Source organism: Lissotriton helveticus, chromosome 2_1 (genome assembly GCF_964261635.1).
Source record: "Lissotriton helveticus chromosome 2_1, aLisHel1.1, whole genome shotgun sequence".
NCBI lineage: Eukaryota > Metazoa > Chordata > Amphibia > Caudata > Salamandridae > Lissotriton > Lissotriton helveticus.
Genome location: NC_136059.1, coordinates 2,039,285,601 through 2,039,311,544, shown reverse-complemented (window position 1 = coordinate 2,039,311,544; position 25,944 = coordinate 2,039,285,601). Strand labels below are relative to the sequence as shown.

At 42.1% G+C, this 25,944-nt stretch overlaps 1 protein-coding gene and 1 long non-coding RNA gene across 2 annotated transcripts in view; one reads left to right on the top strand and one right to left on the bottom strand.

Annotated features, from left to right (window-relative positions):
- FSTL5 (follistatin like 5) overlaps nt 1-19,056 on the top strand; it is a 2,936,723-nt gene extending 2,917,667 nt beyond the window's left edge. Inside the window, exon 15 of the mRNA XM_078677005.1 lies at nt 13,969-19,056. Coding sequence (XP_078533131.1) covers nt 13,969-14,671 — 703 coding nt within the window. The 3' untranslated portion in view covers nt 14,672-19,056. The remainder of the gene's footprint in view (nt 1-13,968) is intronic.
- Nucleotides 1-25,944, bottom strand: part of LOC144819028 (uncharacterized) — a 231,077-nt gene that overhangs the window by 80,334 nt on the left and 124,799 nt on the right. The gene's annotated exons all lie outside the window — the stretch shown is intronic.

Genomic DNA, 25,944 nt, shown 5'->3' with positions numbered 1-25,944 from the left:
ATAACAGGACACCCAGGTTGCTAGGGGGAAAGGGAAGTGTGGTTGGCGTGGGGGAGGGGGGAAGGACCACATTCTGGGGGAAGGGGCACAGGGGTAGGTTTAGGAACACTATGCAGAGGGGGAGGGTCACAGGGGGTGGGTAGGGAGTACAAGCAAGGAAAAAATGAACTCCTTTATTTTTTTGAATTAGTTATTCTTGATCAAGGTTTTTTATATTTTCTTATGAGGGTGAATCAGCTGCAAACTTTGTTAAACTGTTTTGATGGATAGCAAGGAACAACTTAAAGTGGTATCATTTAATGTTAATGGTTTAAATAATCTGAAGAATATTCGGGCCATAGATATGTGAATTAAAACAGAAAACCCCTTGGTAATTCTTTTACAAGAAACTCATATTTCTTCTATAAAATGATCTGATTTCTCTATGTTTAGGGCCTGGGCTTCGTACCGAGGCTTCTCCTCACCCGCTGCGTCCCATAGAGGGACAGCTATTTATTCAAGCAGAGGTTATAAATTCTGAAAGTGATCAGTTGGGGCGTTGGTGTTGGGTCACATGTACAGTTAAACATAGACAGAGACCTATAACCTTTGTTCGTTTCTATGCAGCGGTTGAAGACAACTTTAAGATCTATGAAGAGCTTTTTCAATCTTTGCTGACTGTTATAGGTGATGTGATAATTGGGGGAGATTTAAATATTCTTATCAATCCGATAATAGACTCCTCTACTAAGACACGGAGAAAACTAAAACCTAAATCTTTGAAAATTCTGCAAAATTACGGAGTTACGCTTGATTTGCACGATCCATGGCATATGAACTTTCCAATGAAAGCAGAATTTACGTGCTGGTCAGGCAGATTCAAGTCCTCATCACGTATAGATTTCAATTTAGTTTCTAGAAATCTTTGTTTTAGTCAGCATAGATTTCTTTATGATGAATGTTCAAAAAAGAAAAAAAGAAAAAAGAAAAAAAAGAGATGGTGTCAACCTTAGCTGGTGCACAAGTGTTTTCATGGATTGATTTAGCTAGGTCCCACTATCAGGTTGTCCTTGCCGAGGAATCAAAGAACCTCACTGCTTTCATTACTCCTGAAAGGCTTTTCAGGTATCGCCGTATGCCTTTTGGTCTTGCTAGTGCTGCCTCAGTTTTCCAAAGGTTGATGAGAGACACATTGGAGGGTTTAAATGGCGCCATTGCATTCTAGTATGATATACTAGTGTACAGGAAGAATGATAAGGAACATGATTTGAATTTAGAGAATGTAATTGCCACATTGTCAAAAAAGGGTCTCACTCTTCGTCTTGACAAATGTAAAATCAAGGCAAAGGAGGTAGAGTACCTAGGACATACCATTAGTGGAAAGGACATCAAACCTAAACATTCCCACATTGAAAGTATTTATAAATGCACCTGTTCCTACTTCTAAAGAACAACTGGTGGCTTTTCTGGGTTTCATTGAATTTTACGCAAAATTTTACCCAATGTTGCCTCTAAAGTAGATCCATTTAAATGTCTTCTCAAGAAAAATGCAAAATTTGTTTGCCCTAATGAAATGTTTAAAGTTATTGAGAATTTGAAAGAATTTATTGTAAATGCCCCATGTCTTAAGCCATTTGTGTGTGGTAAAAAGTGTATTATTATGGTGGATGCTAGTAGCACCGGTTTGGATGGTGTTCTTTTACAAAGGGACAATGAGAAAGAGTGGATTGTAGCGTATGCTTCCAGAGCACTTAGAGATGCAGAAAAACACTATTTAGTTATAGAGCAAGAGGTATTGGCTTGTGTTTGGGGCAGAACATTTTAGGACGTTTTTATGTGGTACCAAATTTACTATGAAAATCGACCATAAACCACTGTTTTTGATGGCTCAAGGCGGAGGGCAGACAATTTCTGCATGCCTAGCAAGACTTGTTTCCAGGTTACAGTCTCTCCATTTCCAGATAGAATATGTTCAAGGCAGGGCTAACTTACATGCGGATTGCATGTCTAGATTAACTTCTTCTGTGGAATGTCCAATCAAAATTCAAGACAAAGAATGTCAAGTAGCGTTTACCACGTGTGATGTGAATTTAGTGTATGGTGAACAAATAAATCTAGGCGAAGATGTTTGGGTTTTGTAAATGGAAAAAGATGTTGAGTTGAGTAATGTCAAGAAGTACATTGTACAAGGATGGCCTGAACAGAGGAAGCTGTCAGGTGATATGATGAGTTTTTTCAAAGTAAATGATGAGGTGGCTGTTGAAAATTGTTTAGTTAAGAGAGTTGATGAAGTAATCCCTCCCCATTCACTTAGAAATGCTATTCAGGATAATTATAACTAGGGGCATTTAAGGGATTTCTTTTACCAGGAGACCTGTTAGAGAGCTATTTTGGTGGCCAAGCATCGACATGTGTGTTGACCATTTTGTACGTTCATGCAGCTGTTCCTTTTCGTCTGGAACGTCATCCTACAGATTTTCCCCCTAGGTCCTTGGCGTAAACTTGGTTTGGATATTATTGGTCCATTTAATACTTTACCCAAGCATGAAGCTTTTGGCATAGTTCTTATAGACTATTATTCAAAATGGCCCGAGGTAAAAATGGTTAAGGAGGTCACCTCACAAAATGTTATTGAATTTTTTAGAAGACATTTTTAAATAGGGAAGGAATACCTCAAGAAATTGTCACTGACAACAGACCCCAATTTGTTAGTAAGGAAATGGAAAGTTTTTTAGAGATATGTGGAATTACTCATAGAACAATTGCTGTTTTCCACCGCGAGGCCAATGGCCAGGTTGAGCATTTCAACAGTGTTGTGAAAGAAGCTATTCAACTTTTAATAAAGGGTGGTTTAAATTGGCGTAATGCTCTGCAGTCGATGTTGCTGGAATATAGGACTTCTCCCAATTCCGTTACTTTGGTCAGTCATTTGAACTTTTGAGAGGGCGCAAACCCAGTACCAAATTAGTTCCTTGGTGGTTGAAAAAAAATCTAGGTGAAAACAATGTTTTCGTTAAGATGGATTATGAGGCCGTCCAACGCAGAGTTGAGATGTACAAAAACAAAATGAAACATGCTATGAAAAAATGGGTTCTATAAAGCAAACAGGAAATAATGATTTTCGATTTAATTCGCATAAAAAAAGGTGTTGCAAAGGGTTTTCCTATTTAGTCAGTACCATGGAGAGTCATTGAAACCTTCAAGAATGCTGTTAGAATTGATGGTAGTTCTGTTTGAAATCTAAACAGAGTTTCTCTGTTTTAGGGGTGTAACTAATCTACAAGAAGACCATAACTGTAATGTATTTCTAGATGTTGGACAAGATAATGGCCAAGGCAACCATCCTCTTTCTTTCTGCAATTTTGAGAATTTTCCTGCTGGGATGGTGCGTAACCATCGCCTTCCTGCACGGTTCAAAGATTTTGTAATGAAGTAAAAATTTAATTTTTATTCATTATATTGTTTTTTTTCTCTTCCTCATTTTCATTTTTTCCTTTTTTCAATGGGGGAAGGTGTGTGGGAACTTAGATGCGTGCAGACACGAGCGGGACATTTCTTGTCACAGCTCGTGGCTGTCTCACGTCGCCTTCAAGTTGTAATGTTTTGAATGATGAGAAGGTTGGAAGGTGGGAAGCGAATTGTGGGATGTCATTTGTTATGTTGACCTGCTACCTACAAGACGTGTTTCCTAAGTAATAAATCATGTCGGAAGAATTGCAGTCTCTGCCTCTTCATTTTGATGTTAATTGGATCTTTCTCTACAGTTGTATTACCACATATATTTGGAGCCACTCAAAGTGGTTTTGCGTGGCTTAATAAAGCTGTCTTAAGGTTTGAATCGCTCTTGCACCATGTTGCCTGGTGCAAGAGCGATGCAATTGTCCTCATAAGTATGCTCCTAAAGCCTGAAGGCCAAATCTTTGACTGAACTGTCACAACTCGCTCCCTGCATTCTCGTGCCTACCACCAGGGGGCAGAATTGTGGGGCTCTCCAGTGTTCTAATAAGCTTCCAGACCCTCCCCTTAATGCATATACTGAATTCCGGTCATTTGGATTCTACTTGCAAATTGTCATCCATTCCCAATCCATGATGGGTTTTGTGAAAGCCAGCCTGCTCATGTTTGACACTCCATTATCTAGAATTCCCTGCTCACTGCTTAGTTTCCACACCTGCAGGCCAAGGATGGGTAGAAAATTGAGCTCACCTGTAGCTTGCTGTTGCTAGCCTGCTCATACCTGATGCAGGTGATTACTGAAAGCTCTTTTAAGCCCCAGCTCCATTCAGTCCAGTTTTGGTCATTGTAGCTGTATTCCGGTGAGACCAATCCTTGATTCCAGAGCCTTTGATATTTCTTGATTCCTGAGCTATAGTTAATCCTTGTTCCTTGATTCCTGAACAATAGCTTTTCCTTGTGCCTGAATTATCACTTCCTGCAGCGCTACCTTATTTCCTGAGTTCCTGAGCTATAGTTATTCTTTGCTCCTGTTCCTGGGCTTCAGCTATTACTTGCTCCTGATTTGCACTGCTTGCAGTGCTCTCTTGACTCCTTGTTTCCTGAGCTGTAGCTATTTACTGTTTCCTTGAACTAGCCCTGCCTGCAGTGCTATCGTGACTCCTAAGCCATTGAATTTCCTGTTCCTGAACTAGCAGTGTTACCTTGGCTCTCTCTTGAGCTTTTGCTTAATTATTGTTTCTACTCCAGCACAGCCTTCAGTGCTACTGTGTTTTCTTGTCTTCTAATTCAACACTATTCTAGTATACCCTTGTAGCCTCCCATTCTTTATGTCATTTTCGTGTCCCTGCTTTTCTTCCCGTTTCCTTGGTTTCAGTTCCTAGTTTATTGTCTTTCTATTCCTGCTTTCTTGCTTGTTTTACCTGGAATGTTTGTTACTTGCTTTCTGCCAAGTGTGCCCTGTGATTTCCTTCTTTTCCTGTTAAGCACTCCTCCTGGCTAGCTCCTTGTCTATTGTGCTTGTATTTAGTTCTACCCCATTGCTGTTACTGCCTTGCGTGTTCCTGTTTGATCGCCAGGATCCGTGGGCACAGCTGACAACCTAAGAGGTGTTTCTTGTTTACTGTGATTATTGTCTTTGAGTTACATTAAAAACATCACCATAGGTATCAGCTCCACAGACCCTGCCTTTGCATGCATATCCTATATGTGGGTATTTGCACTCAGTATGTGTAAAAGCAATTGTGGGTGAGGAACTTACTGAGCTTCAGTCTTACAGTGTGGAGCTCCCCAGTGCTTTACCCCACAATCCCTTTATTATTAATGTTATTGTATGTGTATAAATATATGTGTATATATAGCTGCACGTCCATCCTGGGTGTAGTTCTTTTGAAAGCCAAATTGCCTCTTGACTGCCCATCCTTTGAGTCTTAGCCATCTTGTTCACTTGTACAGACTTTCCCTTTGGATCCCTTTTCTCCTCTGGCTTCCTGTGTGATCCTGGGTAGTGCTATTCTCTTCTTTCTGCGTAAGTTTTCTACCCAATTCCCCATCCTTGCCCCAACATGAATAACCTGCTGGTGTATCTGAAACACTACATCGTGATTGGCCTGGAATGTCTAGGTCCAGGCTGTTCGCAAACAGTAAATACTGATTAGGGCTCTGTTTTCTTCTTGGTGCTTCTTGTCTTTAGTTTTTTTTTATTCATATCTCAGGTTTCCCTATATTATTTGTCATTGTGATATAATTTTACGCATTGTATTCTTCCCTATTTTTATAAATTGGCTGTGGGAATTTGAATGTGTTTTGACTTTTAATTGTTTTGTTACTGCTATTTATATTACGCATTTCCCTAAGTTAATGCTGTCTGCTTTGTGCCAGAGCTACAAGGGAGATGAGCCCAGGTTTAAATTATTGAAACCATTTTATCCTGACAAGCTTAATTACCCACTTTCTTAAAATGTATAACTAGCTATATCCTAACATGTCTATCCCAATGTTTACTCTTGTAACTCCACCACACACTATCTTGCTACCCACATCCTAGTTCCTTCACTGCCTATGCCCTCACATGTCTGTTTCCATCCATCCAATCCCCTTGCAGTTACAGTGTCCTGAAAGATCTCATCATTCCAATGGGGCTAACTCCCTTTTCTAGCCCCATTGAAATTAGTGGGGAGGTTGTAATTGCCCATAAGTGGCTCTTAGTTTAAAAAACATTAGACTCCGGGGGGCGTGGCCAGGAGCATGGCGGGCTAGACGTGTCCTGCCTGAGCTCTGCAAGTCCGCAAGTAATCCTGTTGTAATCCTGAGCTCATATGCACTCCATGAACAGGCAAACTGGAGTACAGTTCCAGAGAACACAGTGAGCGCACAGCTGGAGACAGTGGAGCCCAGTGTGACGCTGTAGTCGCTGGAGAATCGAAGAAAGAAGCAGACCCCACATCACGGACAAGATGGCAGGGGGAGAGTTGCGTAGTTTGCGGGCTAAGGCTGGTCGACATCGGAGGGTACGGATTGGCATGGTAACCCGGAGGAAGATGTCAAGACACGGGAGGAACGCGGGGGCGTGCGGAGCCGTGCCTCTCCTTTACCCCCTCTCAGCCACTGGACTAACAGGCGAGGGCGATGAATGTGGGGGGTGCTGGCTGCTGTTTGTTTCTAGAACGCGCTGCACCTAAGTAACTTAACCGGCTCCGTGAATGGGCTCCTGAACATTTCAATGCCTGCTTGCTGCAAATGGGTTTGAGGAGGTTGTAGGGCCTGATTATATCACAGGAGGAATGCTGCCTTGTACCTGAAGCAGAGGGGTGGCTGTGATGCGCTGGGGTGTCCCCACCCACATTGAGGCAGTCCTAATCAGACACCAAGAGGGGGATTTGGTCCCACCGGTGTGACCTGCCCCCCGGAGTGGGCTGTGGAGGCTGGATGAGGGGATAGCAGGTGCAGTGTTTGGCACACGGGCTGCTAAAGAGACAGTTGGGCCATCTTCTGGGAAGATAGGATATCTCTGATGATGGGAGGCTTGCTTCCAACCCAGGGCACGCGCCACAACGCATTCATAGCAAGGGTCCGGCGGACATCATCTGCATTGGCGGGGGAAAGGTTAGACGGCTTACCTGACACCGGTGGATGGATGCAAGACTGGAAGGAGACGACCAGGCGGAGATTGGGGGCATGCGGTGAAGCACAGCACCCTGCGAGAACCACGACCAAAACCAGCGAATCTCTGAACATAGGCCAGGGGGAACCCGGCAGTGTTGTTTTAGAATCTGGCCACTGTGAGGAGGTGTTACCAATGACGTGAGATAAAGACACTAAAATACATAAACAGGGAAAACTGGACAAGTTTACTAAACCCCTGCAGGGGACAGACCCCCCCGCAACAGCTACCATGGAGACACCGGATAACAGCGTTCTCCTCCAGGCCATCTGCTCCTCTTGAGAGGCGTTGGAGGGTAAGTATCAAGATAGATGTTAACCTGCTCCTTCAAGATCTAAGGAATGCGTCCGAAAAAGTCATGCAGGCAGAACCCCAAATATCAGAAGTGGAGGACACAACACATATGCTCCGGACAGGGGTTACGGAGCTGAAGACTGCTATGAAGGAGGTGTTCTGGAGAGTGGATGATGCTGAAAACAGGGCGAGAAGGAACAACCTTAGATTTATTGATTTTCCAGAGAACATTAAGGGGACAGATGCTGGGGCCTTCCTGAAACAGTGGATACTAGACTCACTTCCAAATGGTCACTTCTCGCCGTGCTTCATCATTGAGAAGGGCCACCGCATCCCAGGGGTAAGGCACCGGTGGGGGCGACTCCAAGACCGCTGATAGCGAAATTCCTCAACTACCAAGAGCGTGACCTTGTCCTGCAAAGTATCCGAAAGACAGGAGAAATCAGGCTGAATAACACCAAACTTATGGTGTTCCCGGACTACTCACGTGAAGTTCAGAAACAGCATAAACAGTTCGATTCGGTCACAGACAAACTGAGGCAGATGCAAATTGCCTACATTCTCCTCTTACCGGCCAGATTGAAGGTGATATATCAGGCCAAGATGATGTTCTTTGGGACACACAAGGAGGCCTGGCACTGGATTGAGGAGCGTCCGAAGTTTGGACCCCAAGGGTCTCAGCTACCTCTCACTGGGAAGGCCCCGATCGGACGCAGTAACAGGCCCAGGACACAGAGGCCTGAATGGAGGAACAGAGAGGCATCCCAAAGAATTCTCAACAGAACTACTCCATATGACACCAGGGGGGCCAAGGGCCGGACACTGAGAGCATCAGATTCCGAGGGCACTTCACGAAGAGACACACATCAAGAGGGATCAGTAAGAAATGCAGCAGCTCACCAGAGATTGGCAGACTGCACAGACCAGGATGTTACTATGGACTCGGAGGGGGAACATCCCATTATGTAGAACATTAACCTCCTTGAAAGTGGGGGAGAGTCGGACACTGCAACTGGGGTGGACACGCAAACTGGACTAGAAGGTGTAAAGGAATGATGAGCAGTGCTGGGCAAAGAGAGCTGAATGGGCAGTAAGCGTTCAGACAGGTTCTCACGCCTCCCAGTGTGGGTGTGAGGGAGACACACCATTACTTCATAGTAGGGGTGGGGAAGGGAGAGGAGTTTGAGGGTTTAGCAGTTGAGGATAGGTTGGTGACAGACCTCTCCTGGTCCAAACGACAAAGTTGGTCATGTTGACCAGAGCGGGAGTTGATTGGTTGGGGGTTGAGTGGTGAGGGAGGGCTGGGAGGGGGGAAGGAGGGGGGAGTTTACATAGTTTTCTGGAATAAAATAGGAATGTACCAAGCAGGAATGTATCAGCTGCAACCACTCGGAGGGAGGAAGAGGGAGGGGAGGGTGGGCAAAGGGAAGAATGGGGGAAAAGAAACTCAGCAGGAATGACAGTTCATCAGACCCCATATTCCTTTTTATCATGGAATGTCAACGGGTTGGGGAACCATGTCAAACGGGGGTTGGTGGCTGAAGCCTGATGTGATTCTCCTACAAGAAACCCATCTGAAGGGCACAAGATGTAATTTTCTGGGCCGTAGACCATACATCACACTGGCACATGTGGGATTCTCCACGGGGGCACGGTGGGTCACCATACTAGTAAGGAAAAACTCATCATTTAGAATAGAACGCACTTGGAGTGACCCCAATGGAACATATGTGGCAGTACAGGGGCTCTGGGACAGGCAACAGGTCACACTTATTAGCGTCTATGCGCCCCCCAGGCTACAGAAGCAAACGATGGACAAAGTGGCGGCCATTCTTCTTGAAGCAGGCTCCCACACCCATATCATAAGATTTCAATTCAACGATGTGATGGATCCCACTTGGGATCGCACGACAGTCCAACAAGGCCCCCCCCCCCGGGAAACCCCACTCAAACGATTTGGAGACACATTGACACTTACTGTCCTGTGGCGAAGACAACAACCCCAGACAAAAGCATATTCTTTCTATTCAGGGGCCCATAAGGCCTTCTTGAGACTAGACTACATATTCACTCTGGCAGGAGAAGTAGGGGACATACAGAGGATTGAATACCTAGCAAGGGGTCATTCGGATCACTCACCCTTATGGTTGACAATTGGAGCCCGGGCACACACCTCAGTGGGAGAATGGATATTAAATTTGTGGGAGATAGAAGACCAGCAAGTGGCCCGTGAGATCAGAGTAGACACAGAGTTATACTTCCGGGAAAATGTAAGGACAATGAATTCTGCCATTATTTTGTGGGAAGCACATAAAGTAATCCTTCGGGACAGAGCCCAAAATATTATCGCACATAAGAAACACAAGGAGACTGAGGAGATAACGAAAGTTGAAGGGTGAATCTTGCAGGCTGAATCACAAGCAATAGCAGACGATGACGCCTCCCAGTTCAGATGGCTGAAGCTCCTGCAGCAGGAGTACCTTGCGTTAGCCAAAAGGGATGTACACCATGCAATACAGGCAATGCATAGATGACTGTATGACGCAAGTGATGAAACTGGTAGGCTGCTCGCGTGGCTCAGCTGGAGAGAGCTGGAAAGCAGATGGGTGGCCCAAATTCAGACAGAAGATGATCGGATTCATGTAACCGCAGATGAGATAGCGCATGCCTTTGCGTGCTACTACGAGGCCTTTTATGCAAAGCGACCTTTATCAGACACTGAACAGATTCACACGTACCTACAACTCGTTCAGCTTCCCCGACTAGAGCCAAGTGACTCACAAGCAATGGAGGCAAAATTTACTAAAGAAGAAATTGTAGAAGCCATAGGACAGATGAAAACCATTGGGTTCCCGCCAGTACTTTTTAAACAGCATGGGGCCCTTTTTAGCACACATCTCTTGCAGATGTACTTGAAGGCAAAAGAAATGGGGACACTCCCCGAAGACTTGTGGACGGCTACCATTGTGGTGATACCCAAAGAAGGGCGGCCGCCACCGAGGTGTGGTTCATATCGTCCCATCTCCCTCATAAATGTGGAGACTAAGATTTTGGCCAGAATTCTGGCCAATAGATTAACTCAGCTCATCACTGGCCTTGTCCACAGGGATCAGTCGGGCTTTATGCTTAAAAGATTGATGAGGCTCAATCTCAGAAGAGTCTCTAATTGTCTGGAGAAGGTGCAAGATAGGACTATCCCACATCTTATAATGTCCCTAGATGCCAAGAAGGCATTCGACACAGTCCACTGGCCTTTCCTCATGGCTGTATTGGATAGGCTGGGATTTGGTCCCGAGTTTAGGAGATGGATTGCCATTCTATACGACAGACCTTTAGCACGGGTTAGACTCAATGGGGTCACGTCCCAGAAAATCCCAATAGAACGAGGCACCAGACTGGGTTGCTCCCTATCCCCTTTGCTTTTTGCAATTGTTTTGGAACCCCTTGCGTGTATCATTCGAGCACACCTGCACATAACTGGCTTCAGAGTAAATGTCAATGATGACCTTGATGAGAGCATTTCTCTGTATGCCGTTTACATACTCCTATATGTCACACCCCGAAACGATGTACCCCAATATTATGGTGAGCTGTGATGATTATGGCAGGTATGCAGGGTACTGAATCAATTGGGAAAAGTCATGTGTCTACTCAGCAGGGCAGGATGTGGATAATGCTATTTATCCCAGCCAAATACAGGTCGCTCTTACCGGGATAAAGTATCTGGTTATTTACATTACGCTGGATAAGCAGCTGGCGATGAAGCGGAACCTTTTTAAGGTGCTAGGAGAATTCCGCGTAGATGCGGATCGATAGGCTTCATTGCCCCTTACGCTGCTTGGAAAAGCAGCACGTTTCAAAATGATATCCCTACCAAAATTCTTATATGTCTTGCAAAATACCTACCAATCAGTCGTGGAAGAGGTGTTCACTCAAATTGATGATATACTGCAAAAGTTCCTTTTGGGGGGGGGACCCCCTAGGGTGGCATTGAGGAAGCTATAACACAATCAATACAGCGGTGGCATTTCCCTGCCGGACCTCCGGGCCTACTATTGAGCAGCTCGTCTGATAGTAGTTAATGAATGGGAATTCAGTGAGGTGGATCACCCTACATATGCACTTGAACACACTTTCCTTAAAAGGCCATACTTACATTATTTTTACGGTGGTAAGGGGAGTGCACAACTGTTGCCGGCCACACAAATTGTGATCATGGCATGGAAGAAGACAGAGAGGCGCATGAAATGGGATGGAAGGGTGACCAAAGAATCCCTCATTTGAGTGGGCACGCGACTTCAAGAATTTGCCAAGCTGAAAAGTTTTCAGAAATGGGATTTGGTGGGCATCTTCTAGCTTAAAGACATAATATACTGTAAGGAGATGGTGACGTTTTCGCGCCACCAGTTGGAGTATGACATGAACAAGATGCAACATTTCAAATATCTGCAATTGCGCCACGCCTGGTGGGCACAGCAGGTTGACACGGATGGCCTCCCAGGGTATTCCCCTTTAGAAGGACGACTCCTGATGGACGAAATTGGGGAAAAGGCAGTGTCCTGGACATGTAGGACAATTATGAATAACACCCCAGACCCCTCCTGAAAATTGAGATTACACTGGGAGGCGGACCTGGGGGACATAGATGACCTGGATTAGGAAATGGCTCTGATGCATCATAGGGAAGTAGCTATTAGATCCAGAATGCGATTTATACAATTCAAGTATTTACAAAGAATGTACTATGATAGAGCTTGATTGCATAGGCAGAGCGGAATCGCCCAACTGTTTGAAATGTGGGATAATTGAGGGGACTTTCTTTCACACTGTCTGGGGGTGCACACGTGTACAGTTATACTGGGGCATGCTGCTGAAGGAGTTGGAGCTTATATTGCAAGAATCAAGACCCCCAGACCCTATATTTATTTTGTTGGGCATACCCACAGAGATTGATCTCCCCAAAGTGAAGCTGACAATACTCCAGCTGTGCCTGGTAGTGGCCAAAAGAGATATGGCAAGGGCATGGGGTGTTGCGAATACCCCAAAACTAGAAGAATGGCGTTGAGGGATGGATATGTATATGCTAGGGGAGAAAATAACTTATAAAGCAAGGGGGTGTCCAAAATAATTCTGGAAAATATGGAAGCCATGGTTAATTTATTATGGCCTTACACTCACAGATTCGCAGTAGATCGGGGAGACGGGAGGGCACATGGGGCGAGAGAGAGGGGAAGGGAAATCTCGTTGACAGACACTATTTGATATGGTTGATTACTTATGTGATAATACTTCCGGACTTCGCTCTGCTTGTAAAGGAAATAGAAATGAGATGCTTTGAAAATCTGATGTGGTTATTTAATGCAACTGAAGAAATGCAAATAAATACATGCCAAAATATAAAACATTTGACTCCGGAAATACTATTTAATTTTTCCATGGAGAGATTTAAACATGTTCATTAAAAAGAGTTCAACAAGAGAATGGCATTGTGAAACGTGATATCTCCAAATTAAAATACATTTGTTAGCTATTTGCTTTTGGTAAGTTGAATATTTTTAGAAAAATAAGGCAGCCAGTATTTAAGTCCCTGATCTCGAAGAGAACATAGCTTGAATAAGAATATTGAACAGGGGGTGAGGGGCATCTAATTCAGGTTTAAACATTAGCAAATGCATGACAATCTCAAAGCAGTCGAGATTTTATTCAAGGGTGAAGAATTATATGTATGTGTCCAAATATTATTGTATAAACTTGAAAGTTCCATATCAGCAACATTTTATTTTAAAAGGTTATGTGAATGAAAACTTTTACAATGAAATATCTATACAAAAGGGCTACATAGATTTGTTTCTCATATTGTGCCTGATTCTCAAAGGTAAACTTACACTTTTGTCTGAGTTTACGATTTTTTGCAATTCACATTGCAATTTTATGAGTAGTATCTTTTCGGTGTCTCCGCACTCATGGCGGGGGCACCACTATAAAAAGATAGGCAGTCATAAAAATACTACTCATAAAATTGCTTTGTGAATTGCAAGAAATCATAAACTTACACAAAAGAGGGATGTACGTTGTTACAGCGCAGGTTGTAACAACGCATACCTTTACCACGCGGCCGCTACAATGCAAGTCGTTACCACGACTTGCGTTGGAGGGCGCGGATTTAGGATTTTTATAATTTTATATTCCAACACCAGTCCCCGTGGATACTAGGGAAGGTGTTGGAATATAAATTTATAAAATTCCTTATCCCACAGCGCCCTCCAGCGCAAGTCGTGGTAATGTGTAACGGCCCCGTGGTAAAGGTACCACGTTGTAAAAGATTCGTGGTAAACGTTGTTTACCCAAAAGAGTGAGTGTAGTTTTGTAAATCAGGCCCTCAATGTTTTATGTTTCTTTGTGCTGTTTCTTTATGATCAATTGAGCCTTACAGTAAATTAATTTTACTTACAAAAACAATTAGTATTTTCTGTGACTTGAATAAGGTATTGAAAAATGAATTCCCTTAGAGGTTTGACATGGTGATCCAAGATCATATATCATTAAAAACTGACTTTGACATTCATTTTATTTTTCAGGTTTGGATTTGTTCTCCACAAAGATGAAGCCGCTCTACAGAAAATAGATCTTGAAACAATGTCATACATTAAGACTATCAGTTTAAAAGACTATAACTGTATTCCTGAGTCCCTGGCATATACACATCTTGGAGGATACTATTTCATCTACTGCAAACCTGATAGTACTGGGGCAATCCTACCACAGCTTGTAGTGGACAGTGTGACCGACTCTATTATTGGATACAATGGAAATGTCACAGGAATGCCCTATGTCTCTCCAGATGGTCATTACCTTGTCAGCTTTGATGATGCTAGAGGTCTTGTGAGGATCCAGTCCATCTCGATCAGAGGCGAAATCGAAGATACCTTGGACATCCACACCAACTTGCACATATCTGACGTGACCTTCCAGCCTTCATTCACTGAGGCCCATCAGTACAATGTCTATGCCAGCTCCAGCACACAGACTGATGTTCTCTTTGTGGAATTGTCCTCAGGCAAGGTTAAGATGGTGAAGAGTTTAAAAGAGCCACTGAAACCGGAGGAATGGCCTTGGAATAGCAAGAACAGGGTGATAGAAGGCAGTGGACTTTTTGGTCAGTACTTAATGACACCCTCAAAAGAGGCACTCTTCATCCTAGATGGACGACTGAATAAGTTAAACTGTGAAATTACTGACGTTGAAAAAGGCAACACGGTTATTTGGGTTGGAGAAGCATAAATTATCCAAAACAGGCAGCTATTCATTTTAAGTTTTAGACTACATTGCACTTATTTCCTGATCTAGACAATACTACTATATGTTTCCTTTTGTATTGTTAGGCCTTTGCATACCCCCAGTTAATAAATTTTCTAAAATCCAAAGCTGTATACATTTTGACAAAAAGAATTCTGGGATTAATCATTCTGGTATAATATTTGCACTTGTCTACACATTGGGTCCTGTTCTTTAATTAACGACAGTAAAATCAATGTTGTAGCTAGAAATTGAGGATTTTAAGGTGAATTTAAATAAACATGAGCAAAATAACAAAAGAGGGGCAAATTGTAGTGGGCAGAAGCCGACAGTTCTTCAGTTTCTGACAGATGTATATTTATTTTGTATCTTTTAAAAAAGAAATAAGCAACGTCTTGAAACCATCAAATTCTTCAGTTTAAACATCAAAGTCCTGTCCGCTGTTCTATTTGTGCCTTGAAGGGAATATCTCACAAGAGGAAAAAAGAGAGATAATGTATAATATATTCCTGTTGTGGCTACGGTTTGTCTGCATTGAGGGCAACACTTGTGCTGCACTTGGTCTCCATCTGGCTGTGGATAGAAGGGTTGAGTGTATCTGCAATGTTTTTCCACATTTCGTTTTTCTTTTCTTTTCCCTCACAAACTTCAAGGAGGTTATATTCATTGAAGATTTTAATTGAATTGTTATCAACATATTGCACGTTTTTGTTTCAAATTGTATAATCATGTCTATTTCATATACCGCAGAGTTGTATCAATGGGGAGTTTCAGTTCTAAAAGAGAGAAACGTTGCATCCGTCTTGTAAACATCAGTTGCATTTTGTGTATTTTTACTGCTTTAAATGTATGTAGGAAGCATTCTTTGATAGTGTCAAATATGAGAACAGGGCCCACTAAGCAGGGTCGGATAGTTTCGCCTGCTTTGTCATGACAACAGCTTCATTTCATTTCATGCATTGCATGGTCACTATTTGTTTATTCTGCATCAAGTGATTGATAACACAAGTCAACATCATTAGCATACCATTTTAAATAATTATGACCATGACACCTACACAGGAATATTAATTTATTCTTTGTTGCAAAATAAAGAAAATTCCCAATATTTGATTTTTGAAAAATCTTAATTTAAACACCATTATTTTCTTTTGCATCTGAATTCTCTTTTTATCTTAACCTCTAGATTCGAGAAAATAAATAGGAAAGGCAGGCTTTTTACATGATGGGTGGACCACTCTGAAACTGCTTAACGTCTCCCAGTGCATAAATGTTGAACCAATTGTCAGTTATAGGACCCTTGAAAAACTATCCATGGAAGTACCTCCTTGGTTAGTTATCTCTGTAGCTTGCTTCCATTTCTTGTCAGGGTCTAACACTGGAATGACAGCAGTTTTAAAGGCACTTACATACAATAGAAATCAATAAGACCACAACAAAGTGGAACAAATTGTATAATTTGTGTAATTATTTTCTTTCTATAATGTGACATTTGAAAATATCCATAATATCCATAAAGAAGACAAATAAGAATATAGCAAATAGTTTTTGGAGAGTTGGACTGTATTAACAAAACTAAGTTGCAATACGAGTCGTGTTTTATTTGAAAACAGGTACAGTGCCATTTATTTGCTATTAAAGAGAGGAGGCGAGATTTTCAATACTAAAACTTAATCGGCCCGTGAACAGAGAAGTAGGAGTATAATTTGGCAATGACTATAGACAATTAGTTTTTTTTTAAATAAGAGTTGTGTGGGCATTCACATGAACCTGCACAATTTTTGATGCAATTTTTTGGTTTGCACTACGCAAGCACAAGTGCTAAATGTTACTAAAGAACCCTGTATGAGCATAGGGCAATATTAATTATTCTCACTGTTAGAAATGGGGGTCTCCAGTTCACAGGTTGTTACACTGTCCAAATAGGAACCATTGTTCCTAGTAAGGATAAGGAGGATACACTTCTAAATAAACCCCTGCTCATCCACTTGGTAGCTTGGCCCGAGCAGTCAGACTTATCTCTGAAGAAGTGTGTAAAGAATTGGCACATAACATACAGTAATGAAGTAAAAACACTACAAAAGAACACCACACCTGTTTTAGAAAAATATCCTATATTGTATCTGTGCAAACAAGCCCAAACTGATTAAAATCCACCATACAGTTCTTAGAAATACCAATAAGCAAAAATAGGCTTAAAGTTCCTTGAAGTCGATAGTTCACGGTGTCATGAAGAACAGATCCAAACAGTTCTGGCTGACCGCGGCATTGCCGGCCAGCTACAGTGTCGGCAAGACCTGCAAAACAGTGCCTTTAGAAATGCGGGGCGTCAGGGACCTCTCTGTCAGCTCCAAAGAGCCGGCATCGGCAGGCATTGGTGCAGGAGGTCGGTGTAGGTGTCATATGGCCCAAGGTGTCACACGCGTTATAGATCAAACTCCATGCAGTTGAAGTCAGCGGGCATAGGGGCTGCGGTGCAAAGTGCATTGAGCAGCCTGAGGTGCCCTCAGATTGCAATGCAGGCAGTGGTGACGGTCGTCCAGCAGCGTTTGTGAGACCAGGGCTGCAGTGTGAAGTGGTGCAGTGCTCCTCGCTTTGCTGGCAGTCACTAAGCAAGCAGCGGCATCATCGTTAATGAAGCGCTTGAACATTTTAACACTTGAACAATGAATAGCAGGGAGAAAGTGCGCAGAGGCATTAAACCAGCAAAACAAAGTACAACGTACCATCATAAACAGGAGGCCAGAAAGCAAAAAGACAAGGGAAACATGCCATAAGATGCCAGGTCTAACACTCACCAATATAGAAATATAAAAACACTGAGAGCCTTAGATATTGTCATAGGCACTTTACAGTCAAATCTAATAACGAGACCCAAATTCACAAGCTACCAATATAGTCGAGCCTGTTGTGGTAATTAAACGTGGAAAATTAAACGAATATTATGTGATTCATTTTAAATGTTCATATTTAAAAAGTAATATTCCAAGAACCAGAGCCCACGGACATTCTAAGCCTGTGTTTGCCACAGGACTCTAGTTCTTTTATCTATTAACATAAAAAATCAGTCCAAATTATTTTTTGTTAGCCTCGTGGCTTCCTTGTATTTCCTGAATTTGCCTGCTTCGGTAGAACGAGCAGCACTTGTTCCTAACATAACATGACTGTAAGTGAGGCAATGCAGAGAAGAGCTATTGCAACAGAGACACATTAAATATATTAGGGAATTATTTACATTTTATGGTGTGAGATTTTAAGATAGCATCGCTCGTAAAAAGCAAAGAGGATTGACAATACATTGTATTGATATTACTATAATTATGGTATTAAGTGGCAATAACACTGGTTTGCAGATTGAAAACAATTACAGGCGCACCTTCTCTGCAACATTATTGTTGTGCCCTTTCACTTGCTAATACCCTTAGGTGCCCTGATTTTTCAAAACTAAAAACTGACATAGGCCACAGACAGAAGCAGGACCATTACTTTGCTGATATTATAGGTATATAATAAAAATGTCAGGAATTGTCGATGTTGAAGGACTCTTATAACACAAAGCTCCTTAAATGTTGCAATACACATTTACAGATACTCTCTCTACACAAGTATCAAATATTACAGCTCCATTTTTGATTAGTCTTACACAGAAAAATGTATTCAAATTGTGTGCTTGATTTTAAATGTGCATATTTCCACACAGTTATATGGAAATGACAGGCGGCTGAATGAAGACAAAGTAACTACTATGAATCAGGGACATTCTGAGGCGGTGTTTACCATGGGACCAACTTATTTTGCTTTCTAACAATGACACACGTGATTTCCATGCCCCAAATTGAAAATGTTTTTCCTGATGCACTTTAAAATGACACTTCACTAAAATTTGACTTGTTATAAGATGCTATATGACGAGCCACATGGCTAGTTTACCTGTTATGCAAAATTTCTTAGTGATAGTAAGAGAATCCTGAAATGGTGCTGGTACATGACAATATGCAATGTTAAAAGACGGGGTCCCGCAGGAATGTGTGAATTTGACCATAATTTAAGTGTAGTGGGTGTAGCGTGAATTCTGTCCGACCCCCTCTGTCCTGTCAAAAAATGTCAGTTGGAAAAGTGTCAAAACCCGAGACAGAAGCCTAAAAATTCTGATGGTCCTTGGAAATTAAATGTGTAAACTCACTAATGCTGAAACTTGTGACTTGTGCTTTAAACCGGTCTATACAGCCCAATTGATTTAATGCGCTTAAGGATGGAGGGCCATATTATCAAGAAAGGGCGATACATTATCGCTGCTTTTATCAGCAGGAAACTGCCGCTAAAGCGGTGATAATGGGCTTGATAATATGCCCTTGTGAATTCCCATAGAAGCCCAGGTTAACACCAGAACCTGGACTTCTATGGGTATTCACATGGGAATATTATCAAGTCCATTATCACCGCTTTAGCTGCCTATAAAAGCGGCTATAATGTATCGCCCTTTCTTGATAATATGGCCCAAAGTCTTTCAAACATTGTCAGAACATGCAAAAGCATTTAATCCTGGCATGATATTGTACCTATTGTATTTGTGGCTTTATGATTAGGCTTGTTCCAAGTTTCATTTACCACTTTAAGTAATCACTGTTTTCTGTTATACCACATACTTCCGCTGCTTGGAGAGCCTCTTGTAAAGCAGCACTGCATTCTACAGCTAGAGGGCCCCTTCTCTTGCCTTAACTGCAAATGGGTAGGCTGGCCCAACAAAGAGCCACCGACGAACCAAAAAATTATTCTGAAGGACTAACTCAAAAATGTATCTACTTCAATGCCACATCTCTAACTAAACCTTGTATGGAGATTTGGGATATAATCACTAACTGATTTTGAAATCATTACGGAAACCTGGATCAATAGCTGCACCCTACCCGAGATCGCTGCCCAGTTCCCAGAGGCTATAAGTTCTTGAAATGTGACAAAGTAGGCCAACAGGGAGGTGGTATTGCCATTATTTTGAAAAACATATATATCTGTCCCACTTAACACAGTTCCTGGACAGTACACTGTGAAATCTTAGCCTTCCAGCCGTCTTACAAAACATAGGTGCGGCTCGGAGGCACGGTACTCCCAATTGGCATCAAATCTCCTCACCTGGCTGTCCCTACTAAGCCGCAAAGAAGATCAATTTTCAGTGATCAGGGATTTGAATCTATATTGTAAAAACATGGAGGTCCCTCTTTGCAAAAGGTTGTAGAGTAAAATGCTAATCACCCTCCTAAAACAATGGATTACTGTCCCTATCCACGTAGCAGGTCACACTTTAGACTTATTTTCTCAAGCACTGGAAACGACCAAAATCAATGACATTAACCCACTACTCTGGTCTAACCATTTTTTAATTAACTTCTCTCTTAGATTACCAATATTTCAAAAAAGAACTCATATTCTCGTCCCCTTCCCTTAACAGACCTTGGAGCAAAATTAACGCCAAATATTTAGGTCATTTTGTCCCCCGAAGCTTGAAAAGAAATATCTCTTGACAGTTATTTAGACAACCTCCATTCCGCAATTTCGAATTTCCTGGATAATTGCACTCCTTTGAAAGTAAACAAATCATCCAGACGTTCTCCATCGGAAAACTTGTACTCCCTTGAGCTTAAAACAGAGAAAAGAAAATGTAAATAGTTTGAGCAAACTTGGCGGCGCCCAAGGTTTCTAGAGGGCTAACAAGCTTATACACGCAAACTGATTGACTATCACAGAGCACCCAAGAGAGCAAAAAAGGACTATTTTATTAAAAGATTAGAAGAACATAGAAGTTCTTCTGAATAACTTTTTAAAATAGTGACTTATCCCAGACCATAATCCCTTCAGCTCCTCACTTCGAAGAAATGGCCAAATTCTTAATTAATAAAATAGAATAAAATCATTTGATTCACAGTCCCCACTAGATGAGCTTTCTTGAGAGCAGCTAGGCTCCCACAAAAAAGCAAAAATTAATTTAGGCAACTTTACGAGTCTTTCAGTGAAACATGTAGGCAAGATGATGACATAGGGCATGTCTGGCTCCACACACGACCTTTGTCCTGACTTCATTTTCTCCAGTTTGGGCCCTCTACTTAGACCTTATCTGACCCAAATCTTTTATTTCTCTCTGACCAAGGCACAGAACTCCGATATCTGGAAGCAAGCCTTAATACTTCCTTTAGCCAAGAAAATAGGGATAGATTTTTCTATCTTTTCCAATTATCACCCTATATCTCTGCTCCCTTATGTGCCCAAAGTTTTGGAAAGATTGTTCAATAGCCGGCTAACTTAATGTCTAGAGTACAACAACTTGCTAACACATCACAGGCCGACTTTATAGCCATAAACAGGCCAAAATCGAATCTTCTTGCAGTTTTAGACAATTTCAGAACAGAAGTAGACCAGGGCAAGGTTGCCGTCCTAATCCTACTAGACCTCTGCGCAGCATTTCATACTGTCTCTCACAGTTTATTGAGAAAAAATACTCCACGAACTGGACTACACTTTAAAGCCCTTGAATGAATAAATATATGAAGGAATGATTAGCATCTCTATTGTGCACGGCTACTCAGAAAGAGTGTCCAGGTGCTGTTTAGGTGACTCAAAGTAGAAGATAGGTGTGGGGCAATGATCTCTTGTTATACTATGATCTGAATAGGAGGGTTTTCGACTCCTTTTCGAATTTTACTTCTTCTGGGATAGTCCTCATCTTTTGAGGCTATTGATTCTATATACTGGCTGCCCTAACAGGGAAGGAAGGACCTCCCCTCCATTGGCTTTTGTAGTGGGGAACCACAACTAGACCGACATTGCTAGAGCACAGGGGTCTCCCCGGCCTATATTGCTTACTTCTTTCATTCAGATATGCACACCCTTTTCTGTAGAGGGCTTGGTGTGTCAAGGTCAGTGCTTTGTACGCTATACATTTCCAAACTGGTAACCAGCAGAGTCTCTCCCGAAATGCTGATACTGATGTATAATTCAGTATTTTATACAGTAGGCAGACTGCCATATTCTGCACAACTTATAACCACTGAATCAGACATTCTGGGAGGACTAGGTATAATGGATTAGTATAGTCCAGCCTTGACATGATTAATGACCTGACCACTGTGACTTGAGCAGTGTGCGGAAGCAGGTAAAGAAACTTCTTCAGCATGCGCAAAATCCAGGCACACATTTTCACTACTTCTGATACCTGAGTATCAAATGAAAGTAGGGCTTCAAACATGATGCTCAAAATCCTAGCCACCGTTGTCGGAGGGGGCAGGGGGAATCGGGTTGGGCCAAGCTCCAACCCATCCTGGAAGGGGTTTCCTCCCAAACAACAGGATTTCCGTTTTTATCAGGTTACATTGTAATTTGTTGACCTTTAGCCATTCAAGCACGGCTACCATACAGTGAGCAAAAGCATCCTTTGCAATTATAGAATCATGAGGTGGGTATCATCCACATATGAGATGACCTTGGTGTTAAATTATTCAACCAAATATCCCAAAGAGACATTTAAATGTTGAAGAGTGTGGAACCTAGGGACGAGCCTTGATACAACCCCAAGTTCAACTTTTCTGCACCTGAGGCATATGGTTTCATCCAAGCCATCTCTCACATCTCTAAAGGAAGGAGTCCAGCCAACTTAAGGCAGAACTGTCACACTCAGATGTTGCAATCTATACAACAAGATGTTATGATCTACCATATCTAACGCGGCTTACAGGTCCAACAGCACCAGAGCCAAGCTGGTTTTAATGGACTCAGGGAACTCTAATAATGTGGCCTCGGTGCTTGGTGGGCTCTGAACTCTCATTTGGCCGGATGGACAGGTTGTTCTCAGTCAGGAAGGTCGTAAGTTGTTTATTCACCCACCTTTCTAAGATCTTTGAGGCTGCTGGCAGCACACAGAATTTACCAGACATTCAGTGTCAGCATTGGCCATTTTCGAAAGAGGAACCACAATAGATCTTTTCCAATTCTCTGGAATGACCCAGAATTGGAGGCAGATGGCAAAAAGGTCCCTATATGTTGGGCCAATATTATCTGGTATGGATCTTAGAATATGAAGGAGTATTAGATCCATTAGGGATCTCAACTTACAATTCCTGACGTAGGAGACACATCCTCTATGGATAGAGTTTGGAAGGATGGCAATTTATATTTTGGAATATGGTCAGCTAAATAACCTATTCCAAGTCCCTCAGACTAGATTTTGAAGACTTTATACTCAAAAAAGTCGCTAAGATGGTCACATAGAGACTGGCTAGGTTTCAACAAAGAGAATGGAAATTAAGGGTCCTTTAATCGTTCGGCTCCATCTTAAGCAAAAGAACCCAAGTAGTTCAGCTAAATGCCTTCAGATCATCCTCCCATGTATCTAAATGTGGTGTCCCTAAAAGCTCTTCACTGAGTCCCGGCCTTTGTAATGTGTATGTCTCTTTCCTGCCAAATATTGTCAGAAACCATTTGAGAGTTATTCGTATGTTGATGATACCCAACTGGTCATCTCTATCGGCAAGAGACATTAAGGAACCAGGCAAAACCTCACCAGCTGTCTTTCAGAGTGACATTGCTAAAGCTGAATGCTGATAAAATAGAGATCCTACTTGTCAGTGGTGCTCATCAGATCTAGGGCTCTTCCTGGCAAAAAAATAAAACCTCAGTGCCTTTATAGATGACGCCCTCGTCCTGCAGGAGCAGGTCAATGTCACATGTGGCAAATGTTTCGGCCTTCTTAAGCTACTGTGGAATTTTCTGTTGGATCCCCATGGATTGGCATTGAATCGTAGTTCAAGCACTAATTACAAGTAGATTGGACCATGGAAATACCTTTTTTGTGGGCATGGCAGAATTTCTCTTCAAACGACTTCAGGTGATACAAAATGCAGCTGCCAAACTCATTTGTAAGAAAGATAGGTACAGCTCAGCATCAGTCCGTTTAAGAATGCTCATTGCCTGCCAATACTTGAAAGTGCCAGATTTAAACTTCTATGCCATACCCACAAGGCACTCTACAACCTTGACCCTGCAATTCTATATTCAAAGGTGGAATTCTAAAATCCTGTGCGAAACATGTGATCATCAAACTTAGCACTAGTCAATGCCAAAAGCACTAAAAGAGCCAGATCAAGCAGTCGCCTATTCTCCCATTTGGCAGCTACAAACTGGAACCTAATATACTTGGAGCTTTGTCTCACCTCCGACCATGTCAGATTTAGAAAGAGCCTAAAAGCCTGGCTCTTCCCAGATTAAGAGTAGTACATTGCTCTTAGGGCCTTCAGCAATCTAGCACTGTGATATCCCTTGAATAAATAATTGAACCGATGGTGATCAATACTTATCAGTTGAAGAACGTTGATTGAATATACCTAGAGAGTTAAGCATTTCCAGAGGCCATTGGGTCCACCTTCTTTCCCCAAAAGAAAAGAGTTTAAGAATTGTAACTTTCACTTACAGGATTAAGACTGGACCACTACATCCCTCTTAAAGTCTTATTCTGTTGTAAATACCACTATAATCAAAGATATTGCCTAGCATTGTAGATAGCAGTGAAGGAACCTCCATTGTAGTTTGAATCAGTTTGATTGTGGTATGTGTAAGAGTTGAATACTGAGTGCTTTATAGATATAATAACCTAAGCAGAACATATCCAAACTCAATTGCATACATGTTTTTGGGAGGATTATTTTCTTTCTGTTGTATTAGATTACATGTTCATTATACGTCAATGCATTCATTGCTATTAAGTCATGCAATTACACCTAATTTATTAATACTGCATATTAAGTTGTGTTGATGTGTATTACATTGAAATATAAAGCAAGTAGGCTTGTGATCTGTTTTGTGTTGAAAGCATCCTGTACCAAGTCATAGCTCTCTCTTTAGCCTGTGGAAACTTCCTGGGAGGTGCAGTGGATTTACAGAAATAAGTCTGCTTACCTTTCTAGTTACTGAATTCTGCTTTCCTTATAAATACTTTCTCCATTGTGATCAAACCCCTGTACTGTTTGCCATTCGATGATTTAGTCTGTCTCTTATACATTATTCAAATGTAACCTACATCATGTGACTGTCCTGTATGTAGAAAATGCTTGAAAAAGGAGAATAAACCCCTTACATTTTAATCAATGCTGTCAACTGATTTATTACTTGTCGTCCATTGTTTTTGCATTGTACGTATGTGGGACCTGACACAATGGTCTTTATTGACGTACTAAAAGGTTTTAAAGTGGTACCTTTCTTCCATCAGTTATCAAAAACAAAACAAGCAGCCTGTGGTGTACCTCTTATTTCTGCCTTCCTCTGGCCGCCTTCAGGACCCTGGTGATCTCCCTCGCACGAATCATAGACGGTGTCAGTGTTGGCCACCATATGTAAACAAACAATACTAAAACAGACATTTAGATTCCATAAAAACTGGCAAATAGGAGGGTAGAGAAAGATTGTCTCCACCACTTGCAAACATAAATGGATGAGGGCAACTAACTTTGGCTGAATGTTGAGCAGCACAACAAACTGAATCTTTGGCCTAATGATGCTGAATCTCTGGCTCTAATCCCATCTCACTCTCTGGGCAGCATTCTCAACGCTTCAAGTCACCTTCATACACATCTGCCATACTTATTAGTGTTCTAGCAGTTCTTTTACCTCAATGTTATGTTACATCTACTACAAACACATGTCTGAATTAACCTCATAATAGCTGTGGCTTGTCACATACTGAAACTGCTATGTCATTTATGAGCATTCTGGTGGTGTATGAAGGGGGGGTGTGGTGGTTCCGGGCCGACTTGGGTGTCATCACTGAGGGGGGTGACAAAATGGCAAAAATATGTGTTTAAAAAACATATTTTTTCCATTTTGTCAAGCAGGGGGTGACAAGAAATTTTCTGCACCGGGTACCACCTGATCTTGTTATGCCACTGGAGCTTTCCTAGCACATACTATAGGTAAACCCCAAGGAGCTCACAGCTTTGCTGTCAATTAATTCTTGGTTGTTGACCAAAGCACATCAAATTACACTATTTACCTATTAGAGAAATAATCTCAGCCCATTGAAGCCCTAAATGCTGCAATCAATGGGTATTTGGTGGAAGGCTTCCACTGCCAAAGATGCTCTGTGTTGGGAAATGAACTAGATGCTGTTCGGGTGCCTAAATGCCTCCTGTGAGAACACATTGACATTTTTTGCTACATCATGATTTGCCGGGCATCCCGTCAACATTGGCGGTCAGGTGACGGTGAAGTCTGTTCAACTT